We start from the raw sequence: 13104 nt of genomic DNA, 5'->3' as shown, positions 1-13104 counted from the left end.
GTCCTTGACAATGGCTGCTGCTTTCTTATGGCAGTGTCCCACTCAGAGGTGGGAGGGCTTTACCTGTGATGGACTGGCTGTAACCACCATTTTCTGTGGAGAGAGTGAGGGAGGGGAAAGGAAGGGGAGAGAGGGGGGAGAGAGGGGGAGAGAGTCACCTATATTAGGAGACACTTTAATGCATCTCCACGGTTGTGTAGGGTTTTTCACACTTCCGTGCTGCAGATTCACCTCCTCCTTGTGTCCTACAGGAACAGCATCTGGCCTGCCATCGGAAGAAGAAGGATTTCTCAGCGGAATTAACTCCCCCCCTCCCCACCTCTTCCGCTTTATCCTCCAGGGAAGAGCGAGGGAGGAGAGGAGAAAGCGAGAGTGTGGGCGACCAAGAGGAGAAATCAAGAGAGCGGGGAGAGAAGACTGCAAGAGAAGGAGAAGAAAGAGAAAGAATTAAAAAGGAGTGGAAAGACAGAGCAGAAAAGAGGAGACAGAAGACCATGAGGGAGTGGAAGGAGAGTGAGGGTCAAGGGAATTCTCTGAGACACCAGGGAGGAAAAAGAGAAGAGAAAGTGAGAGAAGATTGCAGAAAGATAGCAGAGAGCACGTGAAACTAAACAGAAAATAGTGTGAGAGTGCAGAGGGAGAGAGAAGGGAGGAGAGTGAAAGATCAGAGAGATTATCATAAAAGAGTGAAGAGGAGAGCCGACAGCAAAACGAGAGAAGAGAGAAGGAGAGAGGGGAGATCAAAGAGGAGAGAGTGAGTGAGCAGGAAGAGAAGATCACAGGAGCTTAGAGAGAGAGAAGGGTGGGGAGCAGAGAACAGGAAAGAGGATTGTGGGTGAGTGGAGACAGGGGTCAAAGAAGAGAGGGAAGAGCAGAGGAGGGGAGAGAGTGTGAAGAGCAAAGAGAGGAGAGGAGAAAGGGAGAAGAGAAGGATTTCAGGAGGGTGGGGAGGAGAGGGGAGAGGACCCCAGGCCAAGATGTGGTGGCAAGCTGTGGCCGTCTGCCTGATGCTGGCCCCAAGGGGGCTGACAGCCTCAGGACCCAGTGACGGGAGCCAAGAGAGGGGAGAGCGGGAGGTGACGGATGCCTGTTGGGGTTACTACGACGTGATGGGCCACTGGGACCCACCATTCAACTGCAGCGCCGGCCCCTACCTGTACTGCTGCGGAAGTTGTCACTACCGCTTCTGCTGCCAGTTCCACAGCTACCGGCTGGCCCAGGCCGCCTGCAACAACTACCGGCTCCCCGCCTGGGCGGAGGGGGTGCCCAGCCCAGGCACCGGCCCCCGCCATGGGGGTGGCGGAGCGGGTGCCAGGGCAGGGGCGGCCAACTTCCCAGGGGACGCGGAAGACGACGAGGAGCAACGCAGCCTGGGAGCTGGTCGAGCCAATGCCGCAGTCTACGTCGTCTGTGCTGGCCTGGCCCTGGTTCTGGGCGCTGGCGTTGCTGCCAGGCTTGTATTCCGCAAAGCTGCCCGCGGACCCCGCCACCTTAACGTCTCCAGGTAAGTTCCCTGGACAGGGCAGCCCCACTTGATGTAGCATTTCTGGAGGGGTGTCCAGGGTTCCCCTCTCAATGTACAATATTGCAAAGTGTTATACAGAGTTTCTCACTCAGTATACCACACTGGGAGGTTCCTCTCTCAATGTACAATATTGCAAAGTGTTATACAGAGTTCCTCACTCTGTATACCACACTGGGAGGGTCGTATAGGGTTCCCCTCTCAATGTCCCAGACTGGGAAGTGTCTTACAGAGTTCCTCACTCTGTATACCACACTGGGAGGGTCGTATAGGGTTCCCCTCTCAATGTACAGTATTGAGAAGAATGTATGGGGTTATTGTCTCAATGAACCATATTGGGAGTGTATTACAAAGTTTTTCACTTGGTATATCACACTGGGAGGGTGGTACCAGGTTCCTCTCTTGATGTCCCATATTAGGGTGTATGGGGCGCCCCTCTCAGCAGTATTGGGAACGCTATTCAGGGATCACCATTTTCAGAGAAGTACAGGGAGTCTCCTATCAATATACCATATTCGATTTCCTACTCAACATGCTGCACTGGGAGGGGCATACTGGGCTACTGGGCTCCCCTCATGATATCCTACATTGGGAGGTGTCCACAGGGTTCCACTTTCAATATCCCACATTGGGAGTATGGGATGAGATTCGCACACTGGTTAACAGATAAACCTGCCTCCTCCAACCACAGTTAATCTATCACCGTGCCATACCGGTTCTGAACTGTCTCCTGAATCTCTCCCCACCTACCACCTCCTTTTCCTGATGGTACAGAGCTCTGGTGAGCATCCTGCGCCACCAGTCTGTCTCCACGCCAGACGCTGAACAGAACAACCTGACCAACACTGGGAGCACCGTGCCGGCTCCAGACAACCAGCCTCATATTGTCAAGAACCACTACACCCCAAGCAAAGCCTGCAAGAATCCCTCAGGTAAGCACAGCTGGGGAAGGGGTTCTGAGGTTCACATTGTACTAGGGCTGTGCTATGCAGCTGGGGCTATCAGATTTCAGCCTTATTGTCACACGTACAAGTACCTGAACCTGCGAGGGCAGCTTAGGGTTCCCCTCTTGAAATGTCATATTAGGAGTCATATTAGGAGTGTCATATATACTGGGAGTGGTGTATGGGGTTCCTCTATCGATATACCACACTGGGAGTGGTGTATTAAGAAGAATAGATAGAGGGAACAGCCAGCGCCTCTTCCCCAGGGCACCACTGCTCAATACAAGAGGACATGGCTTTAAGGTAAGGGGTGGGAAGTTCAAGGGGGATTTTAGAGGAAGGTTTTTTACTCAGAGAATGCTTGGTTCGTGGAATGCACTGCCTGAGTCAGTGGTGGAGGGACATACACTAGTGAAATTTAAGAGACTGTATATAGAGGAATTTAAGGTGGGGGTTATATGGGAGGCAAGGTTTAAGGGTCGGCACAACATTGTGGGCCGAAGGGCCTGTACTGTGCTGAACTATTCAATGTTCTATGTTCTAGGTATGGGATTCATGTACTGATATACCACCCTGGGAGTGGTGTATGGGGTTTCTCTGTCGATATACCACACTGGGAGTGGTGTACAGGGTTGCCATCCCGATATACCACTCTGGGAGTGGTGTACGGGGTTGCCATCCCGATATACCACTCTGGGAGTGGTGTACGGGGTTGCCATCCCGATATACCACCCTGGGAGTGGTGTATGGGGTTTCTCTATCGATATACCACACTGGGAGTGGTGTATGGGATTCCTCTATCCATATACCACACTGGGAGCAGTGTATGTGGTTTCTCTATCGATATACCACACCAGTAGTGGTGTATGTGGTTCCTCGATCGTAAAACCACACTGAGAATCGGGTATGGGGTTTCTCTACTGATATACCACACAGGGAATGCTGTATGGGGTTCCTCTATCGGTATACCACACTGGGAGTGGTGTATGGGGTTGATCAATCGATATGCCACCCTGGGAGTGATGTACGGGTTTCTTCTATCGAAGTACCACACAGGAAACGCTGTATCTGGTTATTCTATCGATATAGCACACCGGGTCTGGTGTAGGGGTTTCCTCTATCGGTATACCACACTGGGAGTGGTGTATGGGGTTGATCAATCGATATGCCACCCTGGGAGTGATGTACGGGTTTCTTCTATCGAAGTACCACACAGGAAACGCTGTATCTGGTTATTCTATCGATATAGCACACCGGGTCTGGTGTAGGGGTTTCCTCTATCGGTATACCACACTGGGAGTGGTGTATGGGGTTGATCAATCGATATGCCACCCTGGGAGTGATGTACGGGTTTCTTCTATCGAAGTACCACACAGGAAACGCTGTATCTGGTTATTCTATCGATATAGCACACCGGGTCTGGTGTAGGGGGTTTCCTCTATCGATATACCACACTGGGAGTGGTGTATGGGGTTGATCAATCGATATGCCACCCTGGGAGTGATGTACGGGTTTCTTCTATCGAAGTACCACACAGGAAACGCTGTATCTGGTTATTCTATCGATATAGCACACCGGGTCTGGTGTAGGGGTTTCCTCTATCGGTATACCACACTGGGAGTGGTGTATGGGGTTGATCAATCGATATGCCACCCTGGGAGTGATGTACGGGTTTCTTCTATCGAAGTACCACACAGGAAACGCTGTATCTGGTTATTCTATCGATATAGCACACCGGGTCTGGTGTAGGGGTTTCCTCTATCGATATACCACACTGGGAGTGGTGTATGGGGTTCTTCTATTTACATACCACTCTGGGAGTGGCATATGGGGTTCATCTATCAGTATACCACACTGTAAGTGGTGTAGGGGGTTCATCTATCGGTATACCACACTGGGAGTTGTGTATAGGTTTCTCCTATCGATATACCACACCGGTAGTTGTGTATGGGGTTCCTCTACCGTCATACCACACTGGGAGCGGGGTATGGACTTTCTCTATCGATATACCACACTGGGAATGGTGTATAGGGTTATTCTATCGATATACCACACCGGGTCTTGTGTAGGGGATTCCTCTATCGATATGCCACACAGGGAGTGGTGTATGGGGTTCCTCTGTCGATATTCCACACTGGGAGTGGTGTAGGGGGTTTCTCTGTTGATATTCCACACTGGGAGTGGTGTATGGGGTTCCCCCCTCGATATTCCACACTGGGAGTGGTTTATGGGGTTCCTCTGTCGATATTCCACACTGTGAGTGGTGTATGGGGTTTCTCTGTCGATATTCCACACTGAAAGGTGAGGGCATTTGGGCTTCCTCTCACGATATCCAGCACTGGGAAGGCCATCCCATTCTGGGAGTGGCATACAGGGAACAGAACAAAGTGAAGTTTATTCTGAAATGCAGAAGTCATGTCTACACATTTGCAATGAAAAGCAGCATCTCAGCATCAAACACAAACATAAATTATACATATTTTTGACATGAAAGAATGCAATTAGAAAATAGTACAGATGATCCAGCCCACAATGTTGGGCACACCGAACCTACTCCAGGATCATTCCAACCTTTCTCTTCCAGGTGGCCTCCATGTCTCCATCTCCATCAAAGAGTTCCTTAAAAGTCCCTAACATAGCTGCCTCTGGCAGGGCATTCCACTCACACACCACTCTCTGTGTGAAAACCTTCCCTCTGACACCCTGTCCCCATACTTCCCTCCAGTCACCATTACAATCATTTTCTATCAGCCATTCCTGCCCTGGGAAAGATATCTGGCTGTTCACTCAATTTATGCCTCATCTAGGGTTCATTTTCCCACTGCTGCCTGTAAGGAGTTTGTACATTCTCCCCACAACCACGTGGGTTTCCTCCGAGTGCTCTAGTTTCCACCCACAGTCCAAAGACTTACCATTAGGTAGATTATTTGTTCATTGTAAATTGTCCCGTGATTAGGCGAGGATTAAATTGAGGGATTGCTGGGTGGGGAGGCTTGACGGGCGAATTCCACACTGCATCACGATCCAAAAATAAAATTAAATCAGGTCACCTCCCACCCTTCTCTGCTCCAAAGAGAAAAGCCCTGGCTTACTCAACCTTTCCTCATAAGACATGTTCTGGTTAATCTCTTCTGTACCTTCTCTAAAGCTCCCACGTACTTTCCATAATGAGGCAACCCCACACTCCAAGTGTGGGGTGGCCTGAGTTTTCTGGAACAAATAAGATTTTTTTTTAAGTCCATTGTAGTCAAAGGGGTCACAGTGTTACAGAGGAGGTGGTCACAGTGTTACAGAGGAGGTGGTCACAGTGTTACAGAGGTGGGGGGTCACGATGTTACAGAGGAGGTGGTCACAGGGTTACAGAGGAGGATGTCAGTGCTACAGAGGAGGTTGTCACGGTGTTACAGAGGAGGTTGTCACGATGTTACAGAGGAGGTGGTCACGGGATTACAGAGGAGGTGGCCACAGTGTTACAAAGGAGGTTGTCACGGTGTTACAGAGGAGGTGGTCACGGTGTTACAGAGGAGGTTGTCACGGTGTTACAGTGAAGGTGGTCACTGTGTTACAGAAGAGGTGGTCACGGTGTTACAGAGGAGGTGACCACGGTGTTACAGGGGAAATTGTCACAGTGTTATAGAGGAGTGACATGTCATGACATCCTTGCCATGGAGGGAGTACAAAGAAGGCTCACCAGATTGATTCCTGGGATGGCAGGACTTTCATATGATGAAAGACTGGATGAACTAGGCTTATACTCGTTGGAATTTAGAAGATTGAGTGGGGATCTTATTGAAACGTATAAAATCCGTTCCCAATGTTGGGGAAGTCCAGAACGAGGGGTCACAGTTTGAGGATAAAGGGGAAGCCTTTTGGGATCGAGATCAGGAAAAACTTCTTCACACAAAGAGTGGTGAATCTGTGGAACTCTCTGCCACAGGAAACAGTTGAGGCCAGTTCATTGGCTATATTTAAGAGGGAGTTAGATATGGCCCTTGTGACTAAAGGGATCGGGGGTATGGAGAGAAGGCTGGTACAGGGTTCTGAGTTGGATGATCAGCCATGATCGTACTGAATGGCGGTGCAGGCTTGAAGGGCCGAATGGCCTACTCCTGCACCTATATTCTATGTTTCTATGAAATAGGTGACCACTGAGAAATCCTGCCTTCCACAGTGGACGGGGAGCAATGGTGCTTGACAAAGAGGTCTCCCAGTCTGCACCAGATTTCATTGATGTGGAGGGGCGCTGGATATAGTAGATGACCCCGAGGCTTAGAGGGATATGAGCCAAACTCAAGCAGACGGGGCAGTTTCGAAAGGGCGGCAGAGACAGCTGGGCTGGCGGCCAGTGTTGGATGACACTCTCTAACTCCAGCCTCTCTCCTCAGGCCAGGTCCCACAGGGCAGGAGACAGTCTGGAGACGGCACCCTCCAGCGGATGCAAGGTAGGTCTGATCCCAACCTTCCCCACCCTCAGCCCACCACCGTCCACAAGGCAGAGCTTGAGGGGAGGGAGGATATCGTCAGCAGGTATGTCTGGGAGTTGAGAGGATAGTGGTGTCAGGGTGTGAAGAAGTGGCCCTCAGAGAGTGAGCCATGGAACGTCCATGTTCATCTGGTTGGACTGACTGTTGGGGTCAGACAGCACACACAGGCCCTTTGGCCCAACTCGTCCGCTGGAATTCAGAAGAGTGACATATGAGCTCATTGAAACCCATTGATTTGGTGAAAAGGTTTGATAGAGTGGGTGTGGAGAGGATGTTTGCTATGGTGGGAAAGTCTAAGACCTTAGGACACAGCCTCGGAATAGAGGGGCGTCCATTTAGAACAGAGATGAGAACCACTTTCTATAGAGAGCGGTGAATCTGTAGAACTCTCTGCCACGGGCAGCTGAGGAGGTCAAGTCTTTATGTATATTTAAGGCAGAGGTTGACAGATTCTTCATTGGTCAGGAGAAGAAAGAAGGGCTGATAGAAAAAATGGATCAGGCATGATGAAATGGGCCAAATGGCCTAATTCTGCTCCTATATCTTATGGGCTTATGCTTTTCTGTGCCTCTTGGTTTTATACTTCTCTGTAGCGTCACTCCTGAGTCTCCTACGCTCCGAAGATTAAAGTCCCAACCTTTCTCCATAACTTAGTCCCTCGAATCCTGGCAACATCTTCGTAAATCTCCTCTGCACTCTTTCCAGCTCAATGGCATCTTTCCTACAGCAAGGTGATCAGAACTGAACACAATACTCCGAGTCTGGTCCCACCAACGTCTTGTACAACTGTAACATAACGTCCCAACTCCTGTACTACGTGCCCTGACTGATGAAGGGCAGTGTGGCAAACGTCTTCTTCATTACCCTGTCTACCTGTGACTCCACTTTCAGGGAATCATGTCCCTGTACCCCTGGGTCCCTCCGTTCTACAACACTCCCCAGGGTTCCTGTCTACCTGTGACTCCACTTTCAGGGAACCATGTCCCTGTACCCCAGGGTCCCTCTGTTCTACAACACTCCCCAGGGTCCTTGTCTACCTGTGACTCCACTTTCAGGGAACCATGTCCCTGTACCCCTGGGTCCCTCTGTTCTGTAATGTTTCCCAGGGTCCCTGTTTACCTGTGACTCCACTTCCTGGGAACCATGTCCCTGTACCCCCGGGTCCCTGTTCTGTAACGTTCCCCAGGGTCCCTGTTTACTTGTGACTCCACTTTCAGGGAACTATTTCCCTGTACCCCAGGGTCCCTCTGTTCTACAACACTCCCCAGGATCCCTGTCTACCTGTGACTCCACTTTCAGGGAACCATGTCCCTGTACCCCAGGGTCCCTCTGTTCTATATCAGTTCCAAAGTCGCACCATAAACCTTTGCCCTTTTGTTCTAACAAGCTGCATCTCTGCTTGGTACGGAAACTGCTCTGCGTCGGACATGACGGCTCTGCAACGGATAATCAAAACTGCCCAACACATCACCGGCACCCGCCTACCCACCATCAGGAACAGAGATACAGAAAGGTGCCGGAAAAGGGCCAGTAACGTCAGGAAGGATCCCACACACCCTGCTCACGGACTGTTTGACTCCCATCAGAGCGGAGGCTACGTAGCGTCCACACCAGGACCACTAGACTCAAAATCAGTTCCTTTCCCCAAGCAGTGAGGCTGATCAACACCTCCACCCAGTAACCCACCTCTCCACACCCCCAACCACCACTACTTTATCATTTCCTGTCAGTCACCTTATGTACAGACACTCCAGTGCCTGCTCTCCCCATGTGTATAAGTAGCCTATGTTTTTTATATTTGTTGTGTTTTTTATTATTGTGTACTTTATCTCGTGTTGGCACATGACCAGGTGGTTAAGGTGTTCGTCTAGTGATCTGAAGGTCGCTAGTTCAAGCCTTGGCTGAGGCAGTGTGTTGTGTCCTTGAGCAAGGCACTTAACCACACAGTGCTCTGTGACAACACCGGTGCCAAGCTGTATCGGCCCTAGTGTCCTTCCCTTGGACAACATCGGTGGCGTGGAGAGGGTAGTCTTGCAGCATGGGCAACTGCCGGTCTTCCATACGACCTTGCCCAGGCCTGCGCCCTGGAAGCCTACCAAGGCACAAATCCACGGTCTCACGAGACTATACTTTATCTCATTGTGTGTTTCTGTGATGCATTGCTTCCCTAGTGACAACTATTTAATTACACTACACTCGTGTACTGGAAATGACATTAAACAATTTGGAATCTTGAACCTTTGATTCCTCCACCCTGGAGAAAACGACGGTGACCTAAGAGAATAAGATATGGGAGCAGAATTAGGCCATTCGGCCCATTGAGTCTGCTTCGCCATTTCATCATGGCTGGTCCATTCCCCTCTCAACCCCAATCCCTTGCCAACTGCCCGTACCTCCATGCCCTGACCAGTCAAGAATCTATCAACCTCTGCCTTAAATATACATAAAGACTTGGCCTTCACAGCCACCTGTGTCAATGAATTCCGCAGATTCACCACTCATTGCCTAAAGAAATTCCTCCTCATCTCTGTTCTAAAAGGACTCTCCTCTATTCTGAGGCTGTGTCCTCTGGTCTTAGACTCTCCCACCATAGGAAACGTCCTCTCCACGTCCACTCTATCACATTCAATGGGTTCCATTACAAACAGTTTCTGCCTTCAGATTGGAGCCTCCAAAGGGTAACACTCCCATTCTGCCGTACATCAACCAGCATACATTGTGGGTCTTTTTACTCTGAATGGGTTTGAGGAATGTAGACACAGCAGGGAATCGCAAAAATAACCATCCTCCTCTCTCGTCCCCAGGGAACACATACCACAACCTCAAACACGTGGTGGGAAGCAGCCCAGGACACGCAGGAACCTTGCCCCTAGGTGAGCGTCAGAAAGAGAGAGAAAGCGACGGGCAGACACGTCTCCCCTCCCTTCTTGTTGCCCCACCCTTCTCTCCTGCTCTACGCCAACATAGACTGAGACGCCAACCCACACCACGTCCTCCTCCCCTGCTTCAATACGGCAACAGGCAACAAAGGTCGATTCGACGGCGGAGGGGGTAGGATTGGGAGAGATGCTTCCCACCCTGGAGTCGTGGCTCTGTTGAACCAGGTGGACGCAGCGGTGGGTGAGACGGACGAGGATTAACCCTCTCATTGCCTTTTCCTCCCCACTACCCACAGGGAGACAGACACCACGCTCGGAGACTCTCTCACACACACGCACACACACACAGACAGACAGACAGACAGACACTGACACAAGCCAGTCTGTTTAACCATCTCCTGGCTGCGCTCTGGTTATACAGGGACACGGTGTTCGATCGTTAATCCTCTCCCTCACCATTGCTCCCATTCTGTATGTGTGTGTGTGTGTGTGTCTCCCTCCCTCACTCTCTCTCTTACTCTCTGTCCCTCCATCTATCCTTCTCATTCACTCCCACTATCTCCCTTCCACTTTCTCTCTTTATATTTAACCTTGTACCTCTCCATCTCTCATTCTCTCGTTCAATCCCTCACTCTCTCTCTCTCCCTCCTTCCCCATTTCTCCCTTCCCCTCTCCCCTATCTCCCCCTCCCTCTCCCTCTCCACTCTCCACCCCTCCTTCTCCCCTCTCTCTCTCAACCCCTCCCTCTCACTCCATCCTTGCACAGACCGCTCCCGAGGACACCATCACTCCCGGCAGAGCGGACTTCTCACCTCGTGTTCCTACCACAACCTCTCCCACCTGCCACCCACGTACGAGGCCGTTGTTCGGCAGGATGTTAACAGATACTCCTCGCTCCGGAGGCTTGGTGAGCTCATCAGGGGACGGGTTTGGGGGGAGAGGGGCAGGGAGGGGAGGGACAGGTGTTGGTGCACAGGTGTGTTGGGACAGGTGCAGATGGGGACAGGTGTGGATGGAGACAGGTGTGGATGGGGACAGGTGTGAGTGGAGACAGGTGCAGATGGGGACAGGTGTGGATGGGGACAGGTGTGAGTGGGACAGGTGTGGATGGGGACAGGTGTGGATGGGGACAGGTGTGAGTGGAGGCAGGTGTGGATGGGGACAGGTGTGAGTGGGACAGGTGTGGATGGGGACAAGTGTGGATGGGGACAGGTGTGAGTGGAGGCAGGTGTGAGTGGGGACAGATGTGAGTGGGGCAGGTGTGAGTGGGGCAGGTGTGGATGGGGACAGATGTGAACGTGGATAGGTGTCCATGGAGGCAGGAGTGATTGGAGACAAGTGTGAGTGGGGTCAGGTGTGTGGAGTCAGGTGGGGATGGGTAGGTGTGAGGGGGACAGGTGTGGAATGGGGACAGGTTTAACTGGAGACGTGCGAGTGGAGACAGTTGTGAGCTGGGGAGGGTGTGAGTGGACACTGGTGTGGATGGGGGCACATGTGGATTGGGACAGCTGTGACCGGGGACGGGTGTGAGTGCGGACAGGTGTAAATAGGGACAGGGATGAGTGGGTCAGATGTGAGTGGGGACAGATGTGGATGGAGACAAGTCTGAGTGGGGACTGGTGTGAGTGGGAACAGGTGTGGATGGGGACCAGTGTTAGTGGGAACCGTTGCGAGTGGGGACAAGTGTGAGTGTGGCAGGGGATAGGTGTTTGTGGGGACGAGTGTGGAAGGTGACAGGTGTGAGTGGGGACAGGTGTGAATGGAGACAGGTGTGGATGGGGACAGGTGTGAATGGAGACAGGTGTGAGTGGGGACAGGTGTGGATGTGGACAGGTGTGGATAGGGACAGGTTTGAGTGGGGACAGGTGTGGATAGGGATCTTTAGACATTGGAAATTGACATCTTCACACATGGGATTGACCTGCCTCTCTTTCATCCTCTCCCCCTTTTCTCTCTCACCTTCTCTCCCTCCCCTTTCCTCCTCTCTGTCTCTCTTCACCTATACCTCACTTCCTCATTCCTTACTTTAATCCCTCCCTTATTCTCGGCTTCCCACTCTCCCCTCTCTTTCTGTCCCTCTCCCTCTTTCCCTCTCTTCTTTTCCCTCCCAACCTTTCTTCACTTCTTATCCTTTCCCTCCCTTCCTCTTTCCTCCTCTCCTTACCACTCTGCCACTCTGTTTCCTCCCCCGCCCCCTCATCTCATCATCTTTCGCTCCATCCCTTCTCTCCTACCAGCCCGGGACGTTGAGGATTGCTGCCAACACCGCCACCTCCCCGAGACTCCCGGACGGGGCACCCTCCCCCTGCGCCGCCCACCCCGAAACCACCCCTCCTCCAGTGCCCTACCATCGTCACCCTCCCCCTGCCCAAGACGGGCAATCTCCCAGGACCGTCTGCTGTCTGAGCCGGGACACCCTGCCACCTCCTCCTTCCCCCCTCTCCCCCCTCCGCGGCCACGCTCCTCCCGCTCCCGCGAGCGGCTTTGCCCCACTGCCCCGCCCCCTCCCCCACCCCCTCCTCCCCCTCCACCCCCTCCACCTCTATCCCCCTTCTTCCTGCCACTCTCGCAGAAGGCCCTATCCTACGGGAACGTCTCCTCGCCCTCCCGTCCCTGGATCGAGCGTCACCAGATCGTCAAGATGAACTCCCACCCCTCGGCCGGCTCTCCCCGAGGGGGTGGGGGAGGAGGGGGGAGTGGGGGAGGGGCAGGGGTGGGTGTCACTCCAACTCTGCCCAGTGCCGAGCGCCGCCAAGCCTTCGCCGCCAAGAGGCACAGCACCGTGGACCAACTCCAGCCCTTGCCAGGGCACCCAGCGACCCAGATCCGCTCGGGCTCCAAGGCCGAGGTCACCGTCTGAGATTCAACCCCGCCCTTCTCAAACATCCCTCTCCATCCCTCCCTCTTTCCTTCTCTGCATTCCGTCCCTATTGCTCCTCCACCGCCCAGCCCAACTGTCCACCTCCCTCCCTCCCACTACCTTCCTCTCCACCCTCATCTCTCTCTCCCTCCTCCTATCTTCCCCTCTCTTATCATTCCCCTCCCTCTTTCTCTGTCTCCTTCTCTCCCTCTCCCTCTCCCTCCTTTCTCTCCCGTTCTCTTTCCCCCTCCCTGCCTCCCCTATCTTCTTCAACACTCCTCCTCTCCTCCTTCTCTCCCCTTCCTCCTCACTGCCTGAGGTGAGACCCCCCCATCTCTCTCACCCTCCTTCTCTTTCACAGTCACTTCCTTTCCCTTTCCTCCCTCCTTCTCCCTCTTCCTCTTTTCCTCGAGCT

At 52.5% G+C, this 13104-nt stretch overlaps 1 protein-coding gene across 1 annotated transcript; it reads left to right on the top strand.

Moving 5' to 3' along the window:
• Positions 1-977: 977 nt before the first annotated feature.
• LOC140192458 (protein shisa-6-like) lies at positions 978-12689 on the top strand. Its single transcript, XM_072250058.1, has 7 exons — positions 978-1296; positions 1351-1504; positions 2297-2454; positions 6852-6908; positions 9755-9823; positions 10596-10736; positions 12067-12689. Exons 1-7 carry the CDS (start codon positions 978-980, stop codon positions 12687-12689), a joined length of 1521 nt encoding a protein of 506 aa, XP_072106159.1.
• The last annotated feature ends 415 nt before the right edge of the window (positions 12690-13104 follow it).

This window comes from Mobula birostris, unplaced genomic scaffold (assembly GCF_030028105.1).
Source record: "Mobula birostris isolate sMobBir1 unplaced genomic scaffold, sMobBir1.hap1 scaffold_1420, whole genome shotgun sequence".
Classification (NCBI taxonomy): domain Eukaryota; kingdom Metazoa; phylum Chordata; class Chondrichthyes; order Myliobatiformes; family Myliobatidae; genus Mobula; species Mobula birostris.
This window is presented reverse-complemented; position numbering and strand designations above follow the sequence as displayed.

Bases quoted from the DNA above. Each gene is read 5' to 3' on its own strand.
- LOC140192458 (XM_072250058.1), top strand. From the start codon at position 978: ATGTGGTGGCAAGCTGTGGCCGTCTGCCTGATGCTGGCCCCAAGGGGG. The intron at 1,297-1,350 runs GTGGCGGAGCGG...GGGACGCGGAAG, and splicing joins CACCGGCCCCCGCCATGGGG to ACGACGAGGAGCAACGCAGC. The intron at 9,824-10,595 runs GTGAGCGTCAGA...ATCCTTGCACAG, and splicing joins CGCAGGAACCTTGCCCCTAG to ACCGCTCCCGAGGACACCAT.